General features: G+C 39.9%; 1 protein-coding gene across 3 annotated transcripts in view; it reads left to right on the forward strand.

Annotated features, from left to right (window-relative positions):
- Positions 1-21,527, forward strand: part of aamdc (adipogenesis associated, Mth938 domain containing) — a 49,504-nt gene that overhangs the window by 16,589 nt on the left and 11,388 nt on the right. For 2 of the 3 annotated variants that reach the window (XR_015757499.1, XM_043692492.2), the window contains exons 2-3: positions 6,713-6,868; positions 12,835-12,930. Coding sequence is in view for 2 of the 3 variants with exons in the window: in XM_043692492.2 (XP_043548427.1) it covers positions 6,737-6,868; positions 12,835-12,930 (228 nt within the window). In the remaining variant the exon portion in view is untranslated. Of the gene's footprint in view, positions 1-32; positions 118-6,712; positions 6,869-12,834; positions 12,931-21,527 lie in introns of those variants that run through there. The other variant, XM_043692493.2, reaches the window with a different exon arrangement.

A 21,527-nucleotide genomic window follows, 5' to 3' on the forward strand; every position in this document is an offset into this window, starting at 1 on the left:
GGTTAGAAATAAGGGCTGCATCTATCGATTATACAGAGTAGATCAAGGTTTTTACAAATTGATTTTCCTTGCACACTGCAGAATTTGAGGAAAGCAGACATCTCAAGTTCTAAGCAGGTAAATCAATTTTAGCTGCTTTTGTATCTGAGAATGCATGTTTCAGATGTTGGCATGAACTTTGTAGTTTTACACAGTTTATATATCACTCCTTTGAAGTCACTATTCAAGTTTTGTAGCTTAATTATCTCATTGGACATCATTTCAATCAATTCCTGTGAAAAGTAGAAAAGAGATTGTATTTATATAGTGTCTTTCAGAACCTCAAGGTGTTCCAAAGAGCTGGAAAATACTTTTTGAAATTTAGTCACTGGTGTAATGTAGGAATTGTGACTCCCAAATGCAGATCTCTCAAAAAACAATATGATATTGGTGAGATGGACTGTTTTATTGATATTGATTAAATGATTAAGTATTGAACAGGACATTGGGGAGGACTTCCCTGCACTTCTTTAAAATAATACATGTAATCTTTTGTGTCCATCTTCCGAGATATACAGGTGTTCAGTTTAACGTTTCATCCAAATGACAGCACATTCAACGGTACAACAACATCTTCTTTAGTTTCTTCTTTGCTTTCAGGGGAGGTAATGTACTAGTGGTATTATCGCTAGACTAACAATCTGGAGACCCAGGTAATATTCTGGGGACTTGGGTTTGAATCCTGTCACACAGCACATGGTGGAATTTGAACTTTATTTTAAAAATCTGAATTAAGAATTAGTGATGACCAGGAAATTATTGTCATTTGTTGGAAAGACCTATCTGGTTCACTAATGCCCTTTTGGGAAGGAAATCTATCATCCTTGCATAGTCTGGCATACATGTAACTCCAAACCCACAGCAATGTGGTTGATTCTTAACTACTTTCTGGGCACTTAAGGGTGAGCAATAAATGCAGCAATGTCTACATTCCTTGAATGAATAATAGAAATTGAACCTTCTTTGCTATTGCTAAATTCCCACTTTCACAAGGGCAACTAAGGAAGGTGAAATGCTAACTTAGCATGAACCAATTTTTAAAAATGCTGAATCTAATTTTCCTGTGGTAAAATTTACAGGATTTTGCTCTTTACAGCTGATTCTAAGGAATCTTGGGCAGAGCCAAATTGTGCGCAAAAGTAAAACATTTTTAGGACAGATGAACCAGGAGTTTTGTGGCAAACGAATATAAATTTATACAATGAATCTATAGTAAGTGATTGCCACTCAAGGAACTTTGGATCAGAGTTGAAGAGTTGAAGTCCAAGCTGCAGACGTCATGCGTATCAAGGAGGGGTAAAATTACCGGGACATATCATGGTAGAATTTAGCTTTCAGTTTCAGAGTGAAAATTTAGCTTTCAGTTTCAGGGTCATAAACAACAGTGCTGAACTTATATAAAGGTAATTACTGGGGAATGAGGACAAAGTGGGATGGAGTGGACTGGAAAAGGAATTTAGCAGCAAAGACAGTTGATGAACAATGGAAACATATCGGAAAATAGTCATGACTCACCACAAAGATACATTCTAGTCAGGAAGAAGGATTCTAGGAGGGGGATGAACAAACCACGAGTAGCCAGAGAAAGTTAAGGATGGTATTAAACTGGAAGATGAAAAATTCATCTGGCAAGGATTAGTGGTAAGTTAGGGGCTTGGGAAAGTTTTAAAACAAAAAATTGACTGAAAAAAACAAAACTTTGAGGGCAAACTAGCAAGTAATAAAAAAAAAAGTAAGAGCTACTTTCAACATAAAATGAAAGAGAGAGGCCAAAGATAAAAAGAGAATTAGAGAATAAAGTGAACTGTGAAATAGCAGAGAAGCTAAATAAGTACTTTGCATTGGTCTTCAAGGTAGAAAACTTGAATAACATTCCAAAAATACTAAATAATCAAGGGACAAAATGGGGTTGGGGGTTGTAGAAATAAAGACAATAGCTTTCACCAGGGTAAAGAATACTAGGGAAATTAATGGGGTTAAAGGGCCATTAATTCCATAGGGCCTGATGTGTGGCATCCTAGGATATAATAGGAAATAGCTACAGAGATGGTAGAATCACTGGAATTAATCTTCCAAGAATCCTTCATTTCTGAAAAAGCCCCAGAGATTTGGAAAACTGCCAATATCATGTCCTTAGTCAAAAAGGGAGAGGGTTAATAAAAGAAACTGTAACTGCAAGCCAATAAGCCTAACATTTGTCATTGTGAAAATGTTAGTGTCAATTATAAAGGATGTAATAACAGAAGGTTAAGAAATAGATAACATAATCAAGCAAGTTCATCATGGCTTCATGAAGGAGAGATCATTTTATTAGATAAATTTATTAGAGTTCTTTGAGACGGTAACAAATAGGACAGATAAAAAGCAACCAGTAGATGCAGTACATTTGGATTTCCAAAAGGTATTCTGTAAGATACCACTCTTAAGGCAATTTGAGAAGGTAACAGCCCATGGTGCTGAAAGAGGTAAAGGGATGGATAGGGAATTGGGTAACCAAGAGACAATTAACGTAAGTGGGTAAAATATTGGCAAATAGAGTGTAATGTGGAAAAATATGAGGATATGCACATTGTCAGGAAGAATAGAGGAGCTGAATATTATTTAAGTGGAGAAAGCTGCAACTCTTGTGGATTTAAGAATCCTCATACATAAATCACAAAAACCAACATTGAAGTTCAGGTAAAAAGAGGAGTCAAATGGATGTTAGCTTTTATTTTAATGTTGGACTACATCTGAATACTGTCACAGTTTGGGTACTCTTATCTAAAGGAAGATACATTGACATTGGAGGTAGTCGAGAGAATGTTCAGTAGGTCGAACCTGAATGATTTACCTATAAGGAGATTGAGTCTATACTCATTCAAGTTTAGAAGAATAAGATGCAACCTTCTTGAAATTGTTATGCAAGATTTGGGTATACTTTAAGAGAGTTAAAAGCAGCAGAACTATCGGACACAGCAACAAGTGTTCTCAATAAGGCAACAATATAACACTTGGTCGAACAACTCGATTAGCTTGTTGCTGGAGACAAAAACCAAAGCCAAATTTGGCCAATGAGTTTAAATTGTACCCTGAAAAATATCAAACTCCAATCCAGTTTGAATTGAGTATATTGACAATTTTAAAAGCCAATGACACAATCTCATGCTCTGGGAGTATAAGACCTGGGAAAATTGAACAGTTGAGAGGAGAACTGACGAGCCCAGCATGTAAACAGACTGCCTGAAAAATAGCTCTCTTGAAAAGATACCTTTTTGATTAGTAACCTGTGACAAAGAAATTCCTAAAAAGAAGAAAAGAAGACACAGGAAGATGCGAATAGAAGAAAAAAAGCTGTCTGGTTTTGAGATAAGAAGTGTGGTTTTGTAAATCTTAATTGGGAGTTTTATCAGACTGGCATTGTAGATGGGAAGGTAACAGATAAGTTAGAGTAAGGAATGTAAACAGTTGTTAGTTAATTATTCTCTGTTATACTTTTAAGAAATAAAGTTGTTAATTTTTACTTTAAATAATCCTTGGCCACTCAAATATTTACAGATTACTGCACGGGATAAATCTTTTCTGTGTTGCTGGTTTCAAATTAAGCAGGAGGGTTTACCCCTCCTGTGTTGTAACAAAATGTAGAAGACTTTTAGAGAACTTAACAGTAAATGTGGACAGGCTGTTTCCTATTGTGGGAGAGGCTAGGGACAGTGGCACAATCTCAGAGTAAGTGCTATTGCATTTTGATGGTATTAATGGTAAGGTCCTGGAGAGTGTTGCCGCACAAAGAGACCTTAAGGTACAGGTTCATAGTTCCTTGAAAGTGGCCATGAAGCTCAACAACTTATACTTGAACTTTGGAAGCTTCTGAGATTCAAGACAAGATACCACACATCACGGTGCTCACCTGAGTTGACATGCCAAGCATCCAGACCATATTAAGACTGTCACTTTTACAGTAATCCAAGGAAGTGTTTCAAAGACACTCTGAAAGCTTCATTTTGGAATTTTGCCTTTGACTCTACAACGAAGTTCATCCAGAATTGCTGCCCCTGGCATAACCAAATAAAAAAAGCACAGCCTCTTTGGAAAGCAAATGTCTAGGAGAGGCAGATAGAACATGCAAAGGGAAGAAATTCCAAGCCAGCAACACCCCCAAAACACTGTTGCCCTCAGTAACCTCTGTTTTTGCAGCAGAACCTTGCAAGTGCATATTGGTTTTGGCAGTCACCTTTGTAACCCTATCCAGCACTCCAGATGATAAGAATGTATGGTCATCTTCATCTTGAAGGACACACTTGCATTTGCAAGGCTGTTTGTGTGTAGAACTGCAGGAAATGGGTGAGATTCTAATATTTAATGTGGAGAAGCATATGGAAACTAGAAAGCTTATAGAAATAAATAGTGACATCTTGAAAAGTATCCATATTACAAAGGAGGTGGTGCTGGACATGTTAAAACACATTAAGGTGGATAAGTCCCCAGGGCCTGATCAGTTAGATCCAAGCACATTGTGGGAAGTTAGTAAATTGATTGCTGGGTCCCTTGGTGAGATATTTGTTACACCAATAGCTACTGGTGAGGTCCCAGAAGACTGGAGGGTGACTAATGTGTTGTCATTAAGAAAGATGGTAAAGAAAAGCCAAGGAACTATAGACTGGTGAACCTGGCATCAGTGGTAGGTAATTTGTTGGAGGGACAGAATTTACGTGTATTTGGAAAGGCATGGAATGATTAGGGATAGTCAACATGGCTTTGTCATGGGAAATCGTGTCTCACTAACTTGATTGTCACTTCTTCAAAAAACTCAATGAAGATTGATGAAGGCAGAGTGGTGGATGTTGCCTGTATGGACTTCAGCAAGGTATTCGACATGGTAGACTGGGTAGCAAGTTTAGATCACATGGAATCCAGGGAGAGCTAGCCATTTGGATAAAAAAATGGCTGGGAAGTAGGAAACAGAGGGTGGTGGTGCAGGGTTGTTATTTGGACTGGAAGCCTGTCACCGGTGACATGCTGCAAAGATTGGCACAGCGTCCACTGCCTTTTTCATTTATATAAATGATTTGAAGTGAATCTAGGAGGAATGGTTTGTAAGTTTGCAGATGACCCCAAAATTGACAAAGAAGAAGATTATCGTCAGAATGAAACAGAATCTTGCTCAGATGGGCCAATGAGCTGAGGAGTGGCAAATGGAGTTTAATTTAAATAAATGTGAGGTGTTGCATTTTGATGGTATTAATGGTAAGGTCCTGGAGAGTGTTGCCGCACAAAGAGACCTTAAGGTACAGGTTCATAGTTCCTTGAAAGTGGAGTCATAGGTAGATAAGGTAGTGTGCTTGCCTTTATTGTTCAGTGCATTGAGTATAGGAGTTGAGATGTCATGTTGCGAACATTGGTTAGGCCACTTTTGGAATACTGCATTTAATTCTGGTCTCCCTCTTATAGGAAAGATTTTGAAAAAGTGCACTTAACAGAGTGCAGAAAAGGTTCACAAGGATGTTGCCAGTGTTAGAGGATTTGAACTGTATGGAGAAGCTGAATAGCCTGGGACTATTTTCCCAGGATCATTGGAGGCTGAAGAGTAACATTGTGGAGGTTTATAAAACTATGAGGGGCATGGAGAAGATGAATAGCCAATGTCTTTTTTCCAGGGTAGGGGAGTCCAAAACTAGAGGGCATAGATTTGAGTGAGAGTGGAAAGATTTAAAAGAGACAAAGGGGGCATTGTTTTTACGTAGAGGACAGTGAGTATATGGGTTGAGCTGCCAGAGGAAGTGGCATTTAAGCATCACTGGACAGACTAGCAGTTATTACACATGTCTAATTTCAGAAAGCAATCAAGAGTCAATCTAATTGCTGTTGGTCAGGAGTCACATGTAGACCACACATGTTAAGGATGGCAGAATTTCTTTTCGAAAAGATACTAGTGACAAATTCCATTGCCTGATGGCCCACATCTTTAGATTCTAAAAGAGGTAGCTGCAGAGAGAGTGGATGGAGTGGCATAATTTTCCAAAGCTTTCTTAGAATCTGGAATAGCTCTAGCAAATTGGAGGTAAGAAAATGTAACAATGCTATTCAAGACAGGAGGGAAGTGAATACGAGGAAATTATAGGCCAATTAGCCCAAAATCAACTTTTGGAAAAGTGCTGATAACCATTTTTAAGAAACCTGTAACACAGCACTGAGAAATTCATAACACGGTCAGACAAAGTTAGCATGATTTTACAGAGAGAAATTGTTTTACAAATGTATTAGAGTTTTTGAGACTATAACTAGCAGAATAGATAAAAAATCTAGTGTGAGGTTGTTTGCTTTACTTATGAGAATAAGGAAAAAAGTTGTTTCCACTTTTCAGGGAATCTATATTATGGGCACAGATTAAGGGACTAATTATTAGGCACTGACAGGAGGAGAAATTTCTTTACTTAAAGTGTTGTAATTCCTCTCCCTGAGAACATGTAGATGATCCATCATTGAGTATATTGAAGGTTGGGATGAACAGAATTTTGGTCCCTCAAAGTATCGAGGGATATGGCAACTGGGGAGAAAGTGGAGTTAAAGCCAAAGGTCAGCTATGTTTGTTTTGAATGGCAGAGGAGGTTCATGTGCCATTTTATGTATTCCTACTCCTTGTATTTAATGTTCTTGCACCTATTTTTAAAATCTGTTGATTGATCCCTTTTAGGTCTTAAGGTGGTACTTTACTACTATGTCATCTCCAAAAATAGCTTCACTCTCTTGGGGTCGCATGAAGGTCCAAGACTGTGCTACTACATATAAGGACTGCAAGGTGTGGCCAGGAGGAAGTCGTACCTGGGACTGGAGAGAAACAGGGACTGATGTGAGTTGGAACCAGTACACACTGGGTGAGGCAGTGTTGTGACAGAAGGGGGAGAGCATTGTAGGTCAAAACTTTCTTTTTCAGCCCCTGCCTCTGAAAGTTTGAATCCTGCACAAAAAAATGGGATTAAATTATATAGAGCATCAAGGATGGAAATGTACTGTTTAGTTTTACAGATCCTTGCTACGTTTAAACTTTATACAAGTTTCTTCCAATTTCTCTTTATCTGGCCTCATCACCATATAATTTGATTCAGTTCTCCTTTGCGTTTATCTTGTTTCCCCTTAAAAGTATCAATGACATTCACCTCAACCACTTACTGTGATAGAGGATTCCACATTCTCTTTAATTTTTCGGAAAATAAGTTCCTGTCAGACTTATTAGTGACTGCCGTTGATTGAGGATTGTTGAAAGGTCGTTGTTAGAAGCATTAATTCTGTTTGTTTCTCCATAGACGCTGCCAGACCTACTGAGTGTTTCCAATATCTTCTGCTTTGGTTTTATAAAGTGTATCAGCCAAGAATTAATAATAAAGCTTGGTTAAGGGCCTAGATTCCCAGGGAAACCATTGCTTGGTTTACACCACTGACCCATTCTGTCAATTTCACAATATTTATTTACACACAGTTAAGAATTTTCAAATGCTGACACAATACTTATCGATTCATTAAAGGATCTGAATGAATGACACGAGGCTACAGAGATTTTTTTTTACAAATGAATGATGTCTGCATAATTTTTTTAAAAACATATACTATTGTCACTATAGAGCTTATTGATCTGTATATAGTATATATTTGGTTAATGGACACGGAAGTGCCATAGCTTGGCATTGATGATATGAAGGGCTACAGTGAGTGGAGGGGTAGAATTGACATGGAAGTTCTAGGGCCCATGATGGGGCTGGCATAGCTTGGAATATGGGGTAAGGGTAACTGCTTTTAAACTAGGCTTTCAAAATGTTCCCTCATCCAGACCTGCTGAGATACTGTTGTAGTCTTTTTGTGTTCTCAACTTAACTTCTCACCTACTTTCTGTTGTCAACAAACGTGTATACATTACATTCAAGACTACTCTCAGGCTTGATACTTTTGAATCTAACTGTTTAGAGATGTTATTACAGAACTCTGGAGTTTGGTGAGAGCAAGCGTAGCCCTCTGAGGGGTCTTGAACAATGAGTTCTTTAAAATCTTGTTCATCTTTGTGCCAGTTGCAAACGAGTAGCGCATGCCTAACCCCACAATGTCAGAAGTGTGGTTGGAACCTGGTTGCCTCGCCACTATCACCCCTCTCCACAGTCTCCAAAAGTCTGTAAAAAAACCATCCCAGAGAATTAGGGGCATGTTATTAAGCAAGTTTGTTGTATAGTTTTCAGGAGGCAATTAACTTTGTTTCTTGAACTTTGTTGATTGAAGATGTAGTAAAAGGGGTTGTAGGTGTGTGATAAAGTGGGTGCTTAAGATAAATCTAATATCCCCTTTCCAATCCTTAGAAAAGTTTTGATTTAACCAAGCAGGAATTCATTCAGTCCATTGTACCAATGCTGGCAGAGCAATGTATTTAATCCAACTCCCCTTCCCATGATTAAAAACAGAAAATTCTGGGAACACTGAGCAGGTCAGACAGCATTTGTGGAGAGCAGACAGAATTCACATTTCAGGTTCTTTCTTCAGAACAAAAATAGAAATGTAAGAGTTTTTAAGCAGAGAAAGTTAAAAATCTCTCAACACCAGGTTATAGCACTAGCTTCCACTTAAACCTGTTGGACTATAACCTGGCGTTGTGTGATTTTTAACTTTGTACACCCCCGTCCAACACTGGCATCTCCAAATCATAAGCAGAGAAAGGAACAGAGGGTAGAAAAGCAAAAGGAAATGTTTTACTTCTAAGACTTCAAAATTTCTATTTTCGTCTTAATTCAAAAAAGGTGCAATGACTGGGTGTGTTCTTTTTGTCTGCATCATATGCTAGCATTTTAATGTGTGTAGTTTCTAGCATGCACATGTGAACCTCATTGTAAGCCCATCTGATGATCCTAAATTGCTTACTAATGTACATTACTTACTTAGCACATTCACACTGAGACCTGTCCTCTGCAGGCAGAATGAATATGCCCGGGCGTTTCTCATTCCTTGAGTTAAACAAAAAGGGTGAGGACACAATTCCTTGGCACATTCTCCATGGCAGCACCTCAACCAAATAGAGCCAACTCACCAACCAATCAGCAGCTGTCTCTCGTACAATATAAATTGTTGTTCCATTTGAATTTTGGCATTCTTACATGTGTCTGATGAGTGCAAGACAAAATGCTTTGACAGTATATCTCGTTTTACAGAAACACTCAATTTCTGTACTGCTAGGTAACTGAAAGGGTGGAGAGTGGAAGAGATTAAATTACAAAAATAATCTCATGCTGTAACAGCCAAAGAATAAAATATTAGGTATTGTAAAGAAGCCATTGGTATGGTCTGATGAGGAGTGAATGCTGATATGAGGAGAAAGTGAGGTCTGCAGATGCTGGAGATCAAAGTTGAAACTTTATTGCTGGAACAGCACAGCAGGTCAGGCAGCATCCAGGGAACAGGAGATTCGACGTTTCGGGCACAGGCCCTTCTTCAGCATTCACAGCAGCACAGCATGCTGCTGTGAATGCTGATACAGCAGCATCAGTATGAAGGGATAAAGAAATAAATAAACCAGCAATAAAAATCATCAATAAAGAATTCTGTAGTGTGTAGTGATGTGCAGGCTTGGTGGATTAGCCATGGCAAATGATGGGTTTCAGGGATAAGGTGGGGGACTGTGTCTTGATCCTTCAGAGGATCACTGCAGACATGATAGCCTGAATGGTCTCTATCTGCAACTGTAAGGATTCTATCGTTCCATAATGTAGAGAATACTGTGCTTTGATCTGAAAATAGCATATACTAAGAAAAGTACAAGCTGTTTCCCTTAGATGGTGTTTTTGGGCCTTGACCCCTCCATACCTTTTTAACCTTTTTTTCCCTTCAAATATTTATCTTTTTGATATATGTTATTGTAGATCTTGCTTCTGCTGCTATATTTCAATTGGGTGTTTCATATTGTAAGAACCACTCTGCACTGAAAAAATTTCTCCTAGCCTCTCCCTTCATGCTTTACAGATCTCTTGAGTTTATTTCACAATTCATTTACCCTGTAGCTGATCTTTGTCTTAAATTTGTTTCTGTACCTTCGCTCCATAATCTTTTCAGTTTGGTGACATTGTGATTGATTTTCGTTGATTCATTGTTACCGAGCCAAAGCACATTCTGCTAATGTGAGAATTAGAAATAAAAATAGCCCTTGAAGGGTATTTTGATATAATGAATTAAAAACATGTTGATTAAGTGGAGTAATCCATTTTTCATAAGATTATTAGAAGTAAGAGCAAGAGTAACCCTCTCAAACCTGCTCTGCTATTCAGTAAGGACATGGCTAATCTTCCATAGCAACTATGCTTCCACACAGTCTGTTCAATTTCCCTTAATAAGACAGTCCTCTCCACTGAAAAGTCTGTCTAATCGACCTTTACTGCATTCCTAAGGCTAGTATACCTTTTCAAGTAGGGAGACCAAAACAACGAACATGAGAGTTGTGTCATAATAAAGCCCTGTAGAATTGCAATAAAGCATCTTTACTCCGATAGTCAAATCCCTTGTCATAAAGGCTGAGGTATCATTTATGTTCGTAGTTGGTTGCTGTAGCTTCATTTTAAGTTTAAGCAACTTGTGTACAAGGATATTTAGGGTCCTTTTGGATACTAACATTTCCCTGTCTCTCTCAATGCGAGTTTTCTATTTTTCCTGCAAAAGTAGATAATTTCACATTTCTACACATGGTATTTAATATGTCATTTTCTTGCTCAGTCATGTCATCTACTGAAATTCTGTTTGTCTTTTTGTGTTCTCAACTTAATTTCTCACCTACTTTCTATTGTCAGTAAACTTGGATACATTACATTCAAGACTTCTCTCAGGCTTGATATTTTCAAATCAACGTGTTCAGAGATGTAATTATGGAGCAGGTGGAACCTGACCCAATGCCACCTGGCCCAGGGGTAAGGACATTACCACTGCACCACAAGAGACTCCCCTCTTGGCCTAAGTCATAGACATAAATAACTGAAGTCCAAGGACTGATCTTTGCATTACCGCCCTCTTTACAACCCGTTAACGTAATTATTCCGGTTTTCTGGCTTTCTACCATAATATTAGCCACAATCTTAATCAGGGATGTTACCTTGAGCAGAACAGTCACAAAATGGTTACAAGGCAGAAGGAGGCCAGTTGGTTCCCCGTGTACCTGCCAGCTGTCTGCAAGAACAACTCAGCTGGACCCACACTCCTGCTGCAGGAAAGATATACACAGGAGTTTCCCTAAGAGCTTTGTAGGTAAATAACACTGAGTTGAATTTAAGCCAATGGGGGTAAAAATAAAGGTGTAAAGTAGGCTGCTGACTTCACAACACATGGTACACATTATCATCAAGGAAGTCAATCCGGGTGTTCCCCAACAGGAAACTCTAGATGAATCAGAACATACAGAACCTGCTAAAAAAAACAGGCGTGAGGCTTTCAGACCAGGAGACCCACTCAAATATAAGGAATTTGCAGAGTCATTAAGACAGCCAAAGACCAATATCGATCCAAACTAGAGACCCAGACAGACACCTGGCAACTATGGCAAGGACTGAAAAGGTTCTAAAAAGACAGTGCAAGATAGCAGACAATGACGCATCCCTTCCAGATTGTCTCAATGCCTTTTATGCTTGCTTTGAGCAGAATTTTGACGGAGAGGGAACACCTATTTCGACAAGTCTTGACGAACCTATCCCAACTATCACTGCATCAGAGGTCAGATTAGTTTTCCTCTGTGTGAATCCAAGGAAAGCGATGGGACCAGACGGAGTACCAGGCCGTGCACTCAGAGCATGTGCAGATCAACCGGCAGAGGTCTTTTCGTACATGTTAAACCTCTCCCTGCAGCAGGCCACTGTCCCTGTCTGTTTCAAGAGGGTCAACATCATCCCTGTGCCTAAAGAAGGCTCACGCAGCATGTCTCAATGACTACCGCCCAGTGACCTTAACTTGGGTGGTCATGAAGTGCTTTTAAAAGCTGGTCATGGCATTAATCAACTCCAGCCTCCCCACTACTCTTGACCCACTCTAATTTGTTTCTCAACCCTATTCTCTTACCTTCTCCCTGTAACTATTAATCCGCTTACCAATCAAGAACCTATCTGTCTGTCTTAAATACACGTAATTACTTGATCTCCACAACCTTCTGAAAGTAACCTATAATTGATAGCTACTAATTTGACTATTACCAACCAATGAATTTACTGTGATATCACTCTTTTGTACTGCGCCCCTTATTCTAGACTTCAGTTTATCCTGTTTAAGAAAATACTTACAAACTGAGCCAAGAAAAACAAGCAAAACGCACCTCTTTCCCATCTGCACCAAATTCGTATGCTGTTTCCAAATTCCCTGAACTATATACTAACTTGAGCTGTCTCACTCTAGATATGATCTCTCCTTCCTGATCATGTGAATCTTACTCAAGGATATGGGGTAGACCACTTAGGACCACAATGAGGAAACATTTCTTAACGCAATGGGTAGTGAACCTGTGGAGTTGTCCACCACAGAAGGCTATGGAAGCTGAGTCACTGAATATATTCAAGAATATAACCCTAATTCTATTGATAAAGTTTTATGTTTTAAAGACATCAAGGGAGATGGGAAGAAAGTGGGAATATGGTACAGAAATAGAGGCGCATCCAGGATCATATTGAACAGCAGAACAGGCTCAAGGGGCCAACTGGCCTACTGCTGCTCCTGTATTCTATTTTTAATGAGCACTGGTTGGCTTAGAAGATTAAGCAGTAAGAGTTTTAAACAAGTTCCTGGTCACTCCTGACTGGTGTGCTCTTTCTCATTTAGCATTACCCTGGAGTGCAGGCAGCTGACCTGGAGGAAATCATTAACAAAGGTGTTGAGACGTTAGTTATTGGCCGTGGAATGAGCGAGGCTTTACAGGTTTGTCTGATTTTCTTTTGTGGGTTAAACATTCAATTGTTTCTGCTTTTCTTCCTACCAGTTATAGTTAAGTGTTTTGGCAGTGCAATATACAATTCCAGGGACATGAAAGGTCATGCACTTCTTAATTAAAAGTAGCAAATGGGAATGCCGTGGATTTCTGAGATCAAAGTTGCTGGCAGAAGTGCAGGATGCCTGAGCTAATGGTGCAGGTAAATTTTGTAGACACAGGGTATCATGGGCAGCTGAGTCATGCTAACAATGTTTCTCTTTCCACAGATGATGCCAGAGCATTCTGTTTTCATTTCTGTTCAGATTTTCAAAATCTATAGTATTCTGTTTTTACTTAATCTAACATGGGCATGTGTGAGAGAAAGCTGACTAGTTATTTATTCTCAGCAGTATAAGAGGATACACTGGAGGTGGAGAGGGGTGAAAAGTCATAACTTGTTCATGCAAAGTACTGAAACAGAAAGACTCTTCTAAGTAAGCAGTATGTTTTTGCAACTACCTTCATCTCAAAGGACTTTAAAGCCAGTGAAGCAATATTTTGATGTGAAGTCACTGCAAAAATGTAGGAAACACAACAGCGAATTTGTGCTCAGCAAGCTGCTGCTAACAGCAATGTGATAATGACTGGATCTTTTTGAGATATTGGTGGAAGATTAAATATTGCCCCAGATATCAGGGAAATCTTCCAAATGGTAGCCAGGGTGGGCCAGAAATTACAGACCTTGGTGCTTTTCCTGGCCTGAACCTCCCGGTCCCCAAATTGAGCACAGCAGTCCTGTGCCAACCCTGAATATACAGGGTCCCTGACCTTCACACATGCAATGAGACCTGGTTATTGGACCCTGATGTACTTAACCCCACTGCCTCAGGCCCTTGGCCAAGATAACCAATTACATCCATCTGCAGAGGTATGCAGGACCTCAGTTTGAAGTCTCATCTGAGAGAAGGCAACTGCAACAGTGCAGCATTGCTTCAATACTGCAATGGAATTTTAGCTGGGACTGTTGTGCTGATGTTCTGGATTATGAACCAATAGCAATGCAACAAGACTTGAATATAAATACAACCACAATCACAGATATGCTTCCTCCTTCTCCCACACTCAAGTGAAAAAAAACTCCCAGCCTATCTTTATGTCTTAAACCCTCCATTCCTGGTAAATCTTTTCTTAACCCTCAGAAGAGGCCTCACCAATGTTCTGTACAACCTCAACATGACATCCCAACTTCTGTACTCAAAAGGTCTGAGCAATGAAAGCAAGCATGCAAAACACCTTCTTAACCACCATGTCTACCTGTGATGCAAATTTCAAAGAATGATGTACCTGAGCCATTAGGTATTTCTGTTCCACAACACTACCCAGGACCCTACCAATAATTGTATAAGTCCTGCTCTTGTTTGTTTTACTGAAATGCATTACCTTGCATTTATCCAAATTAAATTCATTTTGCCGCTCCTCAGCCCTTGGACCCAATTGATCAATATCTCTTTGTAACCTTAGATGATCTTCTTCACTGTCCATTTTACCACCAATTTTGGTGTAGTGGAAAGATTTGCAGATTTAAGAACAGTCTGGCCAGGCAGGAAGCCTGCTTCATTATGACCGTAATCATTTCCAAGCCTGCTGATGGGTGATGCTTAATCATAGAATCATAAGTCATAGTTATATCACATGGAAACAGACCCTTATGTCCAACCCCTCGTCCACCAGATATTCTAAATTGATCTAGTCACATTTGCCACAATTTGGCCCATATCCCTCTAAACCCTTCCTATTCATACACTCATCCAGATGCCATTTAAATGTTGTAATTTTACCAGCCTCCACCACCTTCCCTGGCAGCTCATTCCATACATACACCACCCTTTGCATGAAAAAGTTGTCCCTTAGATCCCTTTTAAGTCTTTCTCCTCTCACCTTAGATCTATGCCCTCTGGTTTTGGACTTCCCTACCCTGGGAAAAAGACCTGACTATTCACCCTCTCCATGCCCCTATTGATTTTCCCAGAATAGGCTGGGGCTATTTTCCCTGGAGCAATGGAAGCTGACGGGTGATCTATAAGATCACCCTTCAGCTTCCATCGATCTAGGGAAAATAGTCCCAGCATATTCAGACTCTCCCTATGGGTCAAACCCTCCAATCTTGGCAACACTCTTGTAAATCTTTTCTGAACCCTTTCAAGTTTGACAACATCTTTCCTATAGCAGGTCTATATGGAAGGAGGGTTTTCTCTGCTCCAGTGGTCCACACAATAGAGCAGGCATGACTATACACAGCACCAAGCATCTGAATCTCACCTGAATTTTGTCACTGTGGCAGTGCTGTCTTAACAACTGGCTGGAGAACTGAGAGCAATCATGCTTCATCTGTTTGTGGGCCGCCCTGTGTCATTTTCCAGAGGGGTGAAAACTAGTTCTTTGCTGATGAAGAGTCACTGGACTCAAAATGTTAACTCTATTTTCTTGCCATAGATGCTGCCAGACCTGCTGGGTTTCTCCAGAAATTTCTGTTTTTGTTGTAGTTACTTGTAGTGTCCAGTGTCCCATTAAAAATTGGCCACTCACACCCAAGACTACTAGCCAATCGAAAGGCTCGCAGCCCAGCTGGTTCCGCATTGCCCCGAGAGCAGCAGCCAGATCAGGGACAGTGCGCAGAGACAGAAGAGGGCGCAGAGGAAGCATTCTGAGCTCCCAACTGGGAGTCGAGGGAAGAAAGAGGGTGCAAGTGGAAAAGAAAATAGGTGAAGGGGAAGAAAGGGCCACAAGTTTTGGGGGAGAGAGAAAGGCTAAAGATCTGGAGGTCTTTGAGGACAAGAGGATGCAACTTGGGGGTCATCGTGGAAGAAAGCGGCTGCAAGATGGGATGAGAATAACAGTCCCTGCAAGGGGGGGTGAGTGCAAAGGAAAGAGAGTTGCAAGGATGGCACGTAAAGAAGGAATGGCAGCAAAAGAGTTTGGGGGCAAAGGGAGAGACTGCAAACATGGTGGGTGGGGAATGAAAGAGGATGCAAAAGATTGGAAAAACTGAAGGGAGAGTGCTTGGATGTATAAGAAAAAAGGAGGTGGTTGCAAGGGGTGGTAGGAAAGGCAGGTGCTTGAGTGGGGAGCAGAAGGCTGCATAGGAGACAAAAGTGTTACCTGTCAGAGAAGAAATATTCAATAGAATCCAGGTAAATCTCTAAAGTAATATTTTAGTAGTGGATACAAGCTGATCCTGTCCAACCTCTCCTCATAAGATGACTTGTCCATTCCAGTTATTAGTCTAGTAAACCTCTTTGTACTGCTTCCAAAGCATTTACATACATACTTAAATAAGGAGACCAATACCATAAATGGTACACATCAGTGCCCTGTAGAGTTACTTACTAATAAATCTGTTCAGAGATGTGATTATGCACCTCTAGAGCAGGTAGGTCTTGAACCCAGAACACTTGGTTCAGAGTTAAAAATACTACCTCTGCATCACAAAAGTCCTTACCTACTTCTGGTAACTTCAACCTTATTATCTGCAGATTTACTCCCTGCACATCCACGTGCTCGTAATGTCAGCCCCAAACTTCATTTTCTTTCCTCATAGATGCATCTGGTTGGATTGTGCCACCCTTTGCAAAAGTTTGGAAAGTTGCATATGACCATAAAATATAGCAGCAGAATTAGGCCATTCAGCCCATTGGATCTAGTCTACCATTCGATCATTTCTGATATGTTTCTCAACTCCATTCTCCTGCCTTCTCCCACCAACCCTGATCCCTTACTAATCAAGGACCAATCTATCATGTCAGCTGTATCTGCAAAAGCATGTGCACCTATCTCCTGTGGATAACTAGGATCTGATGTATTCAATTTCCCTCACAATATACAGTAATATTCCATTAACTTTCTCAATTACTTAATGTGCTTGCATAGTGATTTTTTGTGATTTATGCATACGATTCAATTGCAATTCGAACACCCAAATCTCTGTCCCTTCCAGGGCTCTGCAAGCTTGCCATTTAGATAATGTTCCTCCTGCCAAATATTACAATCTCACATTTTACTCAATTTGCCAGATCTGCGTTCATTCACTTAAGCGATTTATATTCTTCATATGTCGTACCTGTAGCCACTTTATGTCCTGTTTTCAACTGATTTTTCCACTTATTTTTGTCATTGGCAAATTTCATGACCATAACTTCATTTAAGCCATTTATGCATATTGCAAAAAGTTTAGCGCTAGCACTGATCTCTATGGCCCACAACTTGACATTCAACTCATGCCTGTCATAATCTATCGGAGCTGAGTGGAAGGAGATCAATCTCCATCCTGATAACCTGCCCGAAAGGAAGACCTGACCTCCAACCATATGATAAGCAATTGCACATTTTAACACACATTTAGTGGTACTTCTCTTCTGGTTTATATGGCTTAGTTTCCCAGTGTACAACTAATTAAGCCAATAGAATATTCTCGATGGATTTTGCTTTATTCATTTGTCATATGTGGGTGCCACTGACTGTAAAGTGGTCATCGGTTTAGAAGGATCTGTCAAAGGATCTTTGGTGAATTTCTGCAGTGCATCTTACAGATGGTACACATTATTGGTCCTGAGTATTGATGGTGAAGGGTATACATGCATGTGGATGTAGCATCAATCAAGTGGGCCACTTTGTCCTATTTGATGTCAAGCTTCTTGAGTTCAAGCTACAGGCATCCAGACCAGTGAGGAATATTCCATTTCAATCCTGATTTCTAATCTCTGCTGTTATGAGGAAGGGAAATAAATCTCTGAACAGAATGGTCACGTTTGCACTGATTTGAAGATAATAAATTATCAGAACATGGGAAAGTTGTCACTTCAGTCCTTAGACAGCTTTTCAATCAATAAGGGAATCCAGGACTATGGAGGTAAGGTAGAAAACGTGGAGTTGAGGATGATTCGGTTGGCTGTGTTCAAATAAAATGGTGGAGCAGGAACAATGTGTCAAATACCCTGCTTCTGTTCCTCCATCTTATGGTCTTATTTCAGTGACGGCAAGCTGAGGATCAAAGTTACATCAGTTAATAAAATGAGAGGTTTGGGAATTAAAAGATGACAAGTTAACATCCGATAAAATTGAGTGAGATGAATTGTCCCAACTTAGAACTAAAGCTGAAGAAGGGTTACATCCAAAACTTCGACTTCTCCACCTCCTGATGCTGCCTGGCCTTCTGTGTTCTTCCAGCCTCCTGCCTGTCTACTTTGGATTCCAGCATCTGCAGTTTTCTTTTTGTCTCTAGAACTAAAGCTCAGCATCTAACAGGTCCCAGGTGCCTTGCATTCTGTATCTCTGTGACTGTCCTGGCCTACCAAGTGCTGAAAAAAAGTAGTGATGCAAGAGTGACAGAGATTGCAGTTAAGAAAGCCAGCCAGGTGATGTCAGTATTACCCACCTGATGTCAGGAAAATGTCATTAACCCAAGCTTTCTAGTGGAGTAAGTGATGATGCTCTATGAAACCTGAGTGCAGAATTAGTAACAGAACCCAGATCCCACAGCCCCATTCATACGATCATACAAATTAGCAATAAGAGTGGGCCATTCAGCCTTTGAGCCAGTTCTGCTCATCATTAATATCATTGCTGATTTGATTTGGCATCAATTCTACTTTGCTACTCGTCCCCCATAACTCTGCTATCATCAAAGTAGAGAATAAATTAAAAAAAAATCAGTGATAGCTGTAAAATGGCAAGAAATAGGAGGAAGGAACATGATGAATTTCCAATCAAGAGGGAAGCAGTACCAAGCAAATTAATGTCAGTACAGGATGACATGTTTGCATACAGTTATTTTTAAGATTTTACATTTTTTATATGAAAAAAATATTTTTAAGGCAGAAGTAGATTCCCTGTTAGGCAAGGAATTCAAGGTTATCAAATATAGCTGAGAATGTAAACACAGATCAGCCATGATCTTATTGAAGGTGGAACAGGCTCAAGGGGCCAAATAGACATCTTTTATTCCTACTTTGAATGTTTGTAAGTATATTTGTAGTGCTCTGTGGATCCTATCATTGCAGCTGGTCAAATTTAAGTGCAATTCATAAATCTGTAAGTGAAAGCTAGACCATGATACTTTCATCAATTATCACAAAAATCCATTGGTTTACCAATATCCTTCAGAAAAGGAAATCTGCCATCCCTACCTGTTCTAGCCTACGTGTGACTCCAGACCCACACAAATGTGTTGGTTGTTGAATGCCTTCTAAAATAGCCAAGCAGACTGCTCAGTTTTAAGGCATTTAGGGCTGGGCAACAAATATTGGCCTTGCCAGTGATGCCCGCATCCCACATCAAATAGATTGCAGTGACACGTTTAACTTATAAGGAAAGGTTATCCAATGGAGTTTAGTAAATAAGAGGTGATCTCACAGAACCTGTGGGAATTTGACAGGGTAATGCTGAAAGGAAGTTTCTTCCTGTGGGAGAGACTAGAACTAGGGGTCACTGTTTATAAGTAAGTGGTCTTCCATTTAAGACAATGACAAGATGACATCTTTTCTCTCAGAAAGCTGAGAGTATGTAGAACTCTCAGCTCAATTGGATGGACAGCTGATTTGCAATGCAGAGTAACTCCAACTTTATGGGTTCAGTTCCTATACTCTATGAAGGTCCTGCCTTGTCAACCTTGCCCTTCACCTGGTATAGTTACCCTCAGTTTAAATTTACTATCTGTTGTCTCTCTCAAATGAAAAATTGTTCTCTTGAACTTTGGCAACTTTAATTACTCATTTCTCCAGAAAGCAGTGGAAACAGAGTCATTAAATATTTTAAGGAGAGATGAATAGATTCTTGACTTACAAGGGTTATCAGGTAATAGTTGAAAAAGTGGAGTTGAGGCGACAATCCAATCAGCCAAGGAGCTGGCTAGAGGGGCCAAATGGAATACTCCTACTTTCAAATTCATTGTTGGTAATTATGTTTGCAAAACAAGAAATAATACTAAATTAAACTCTACAATTAAACACCACATAATTTTAATAAGCCATTATGTATCAGATATTGCTAAAACTATCATAAATGTTGGTCCAAAACGTGGAAGAAGTTTTTAAAGTTTTCAAATTGATGAAAAATGTGAATGGAATAATTTAAGGATATTCACAGAGCCCTTAGGTTCAGGAATCCTGGTTGAAAATGCTGTTGGAGAGTCAGTACTGAGGGAGCACAATACTGTCAGAGACTCAGTGCTATGACAGTGCAGCACTGTTGGAGAGTCAGTGCTGAGGGAGTGCAGCACTGTCAGTGGGTCAGTGCTTAGGGAATGTAGCACTGTCAGAGGGTCAGTACTAAGGAAGTGCAGCACTGTTGAAGGGTCAGTGGTGAGGGTGCACTGCGTTGTCAGAGATTCAGTATTGACAGAGTGCTGCACTAAGAACCATAAGAAATAGGAACTGAAATAGGTCATTTAGTCTCTCAAGCCTGCTGTACCATTCAGTAGGATCATGGCTAATCCTCATGTCCACTTTCCTACATTTTTCCCTATAACACTTGATTCCTTGACTGATCGAGAATCCATCTATCATCGCCTTAAATTTACACAAGGATTCTATCCTCACAGCTCTCTGTGGCAAGGAGTTCCAAAGACTCTCAATGCTCTGAGAGAAGAAATTACTCCTCATCTCAGTCTTAAATTGGTGCCCCTTTATTCTGCGGCTATGCCCTCTATTCCTAGACTCTCGCATGAGGGAAAACATTCTCTCAGCATTTACCCTGTCAGGCCCCTTAAGAATCCTATCTGTCTCAATGAGATTGCTTCTCATTCTTCTAAACTCCAGTGAGTAGATTTCTAACCTGTTTAGCCTTTGCTCATAAGACAATCCTCCATGCTGGGAACTACCCTAGTGAATGTCCTCTGAACTGCCTGCAATAAAATGATACCTTTTCTTAAATAAGGAGACCCAATCTGCTCATAGTACTCCAGATTTGGTCTCACCAGCAGCTTGTACAGTTGGCAGTAAGACTCCTTTACTCTTATATTCTAACCCTTTGAAATAAGGGCCAACATTTCATTAACCCTCCTGATTACCTACTGCCCTGTGTGCTAGTTTTCAGTGTTTCATGTAAAAGTTCCCCCAAGACACTTTTTGTTGCAGCTTTCTCCAATTTTAATCCATTAAATACTACTCTGTTCTTCTGTTCTCCCTTTCAAAATGAACAACTTTTCACACATTACTCTCCTAATTAGTAATTTTCTACCCCCTTAACCTGTCAAATCTCTCTGTAAACTGTTTATATCCCTCTCCCAACTTGCCTTTCTACTTTTTCGCTTCTTTCCTACGAGTCATTAATATATATTTCTGGAACTTACCATTAGCTTTATTGTTATATGTACTCAAATGAGTACAGCAAAAAGTGTACAAAGTCACTGCTTACAGTGCCATCTTAGGTACAAAGGTTCCTATTGTAAGCAGTTGCAGTCCTAGCACTGATCCCTGTCGAACCCGACTGATGACACATGGCCAACCTGAAAAAGAACCCTTTATCCACACACACTGTTTCCAGCTCATTAGCTAATTCTCTATCCGCGTCAATACAGTACCACTATGGGCTTTTATCCTATGACTGTTGG

This window comes from Chiloscyllium plagiosum, unplaced genomic scaffold (assembly GCF_037043375.1).
Source record: "Chiloscyllium plagiosum isolate Xiang-an unplaced genomic scaffold, Cpla_swu_hap1 HiC_scaffold_6, whole genome shotgun sequence".
Taxonomy (NCBI): domain Eukaryota; kingdom Metazoa; phylum Chordata; class Chondrichthyes; order Orectolobiformes; family Hemiscylliidae; genus Chiloscyllium; species Chiloscyllium plagiosum.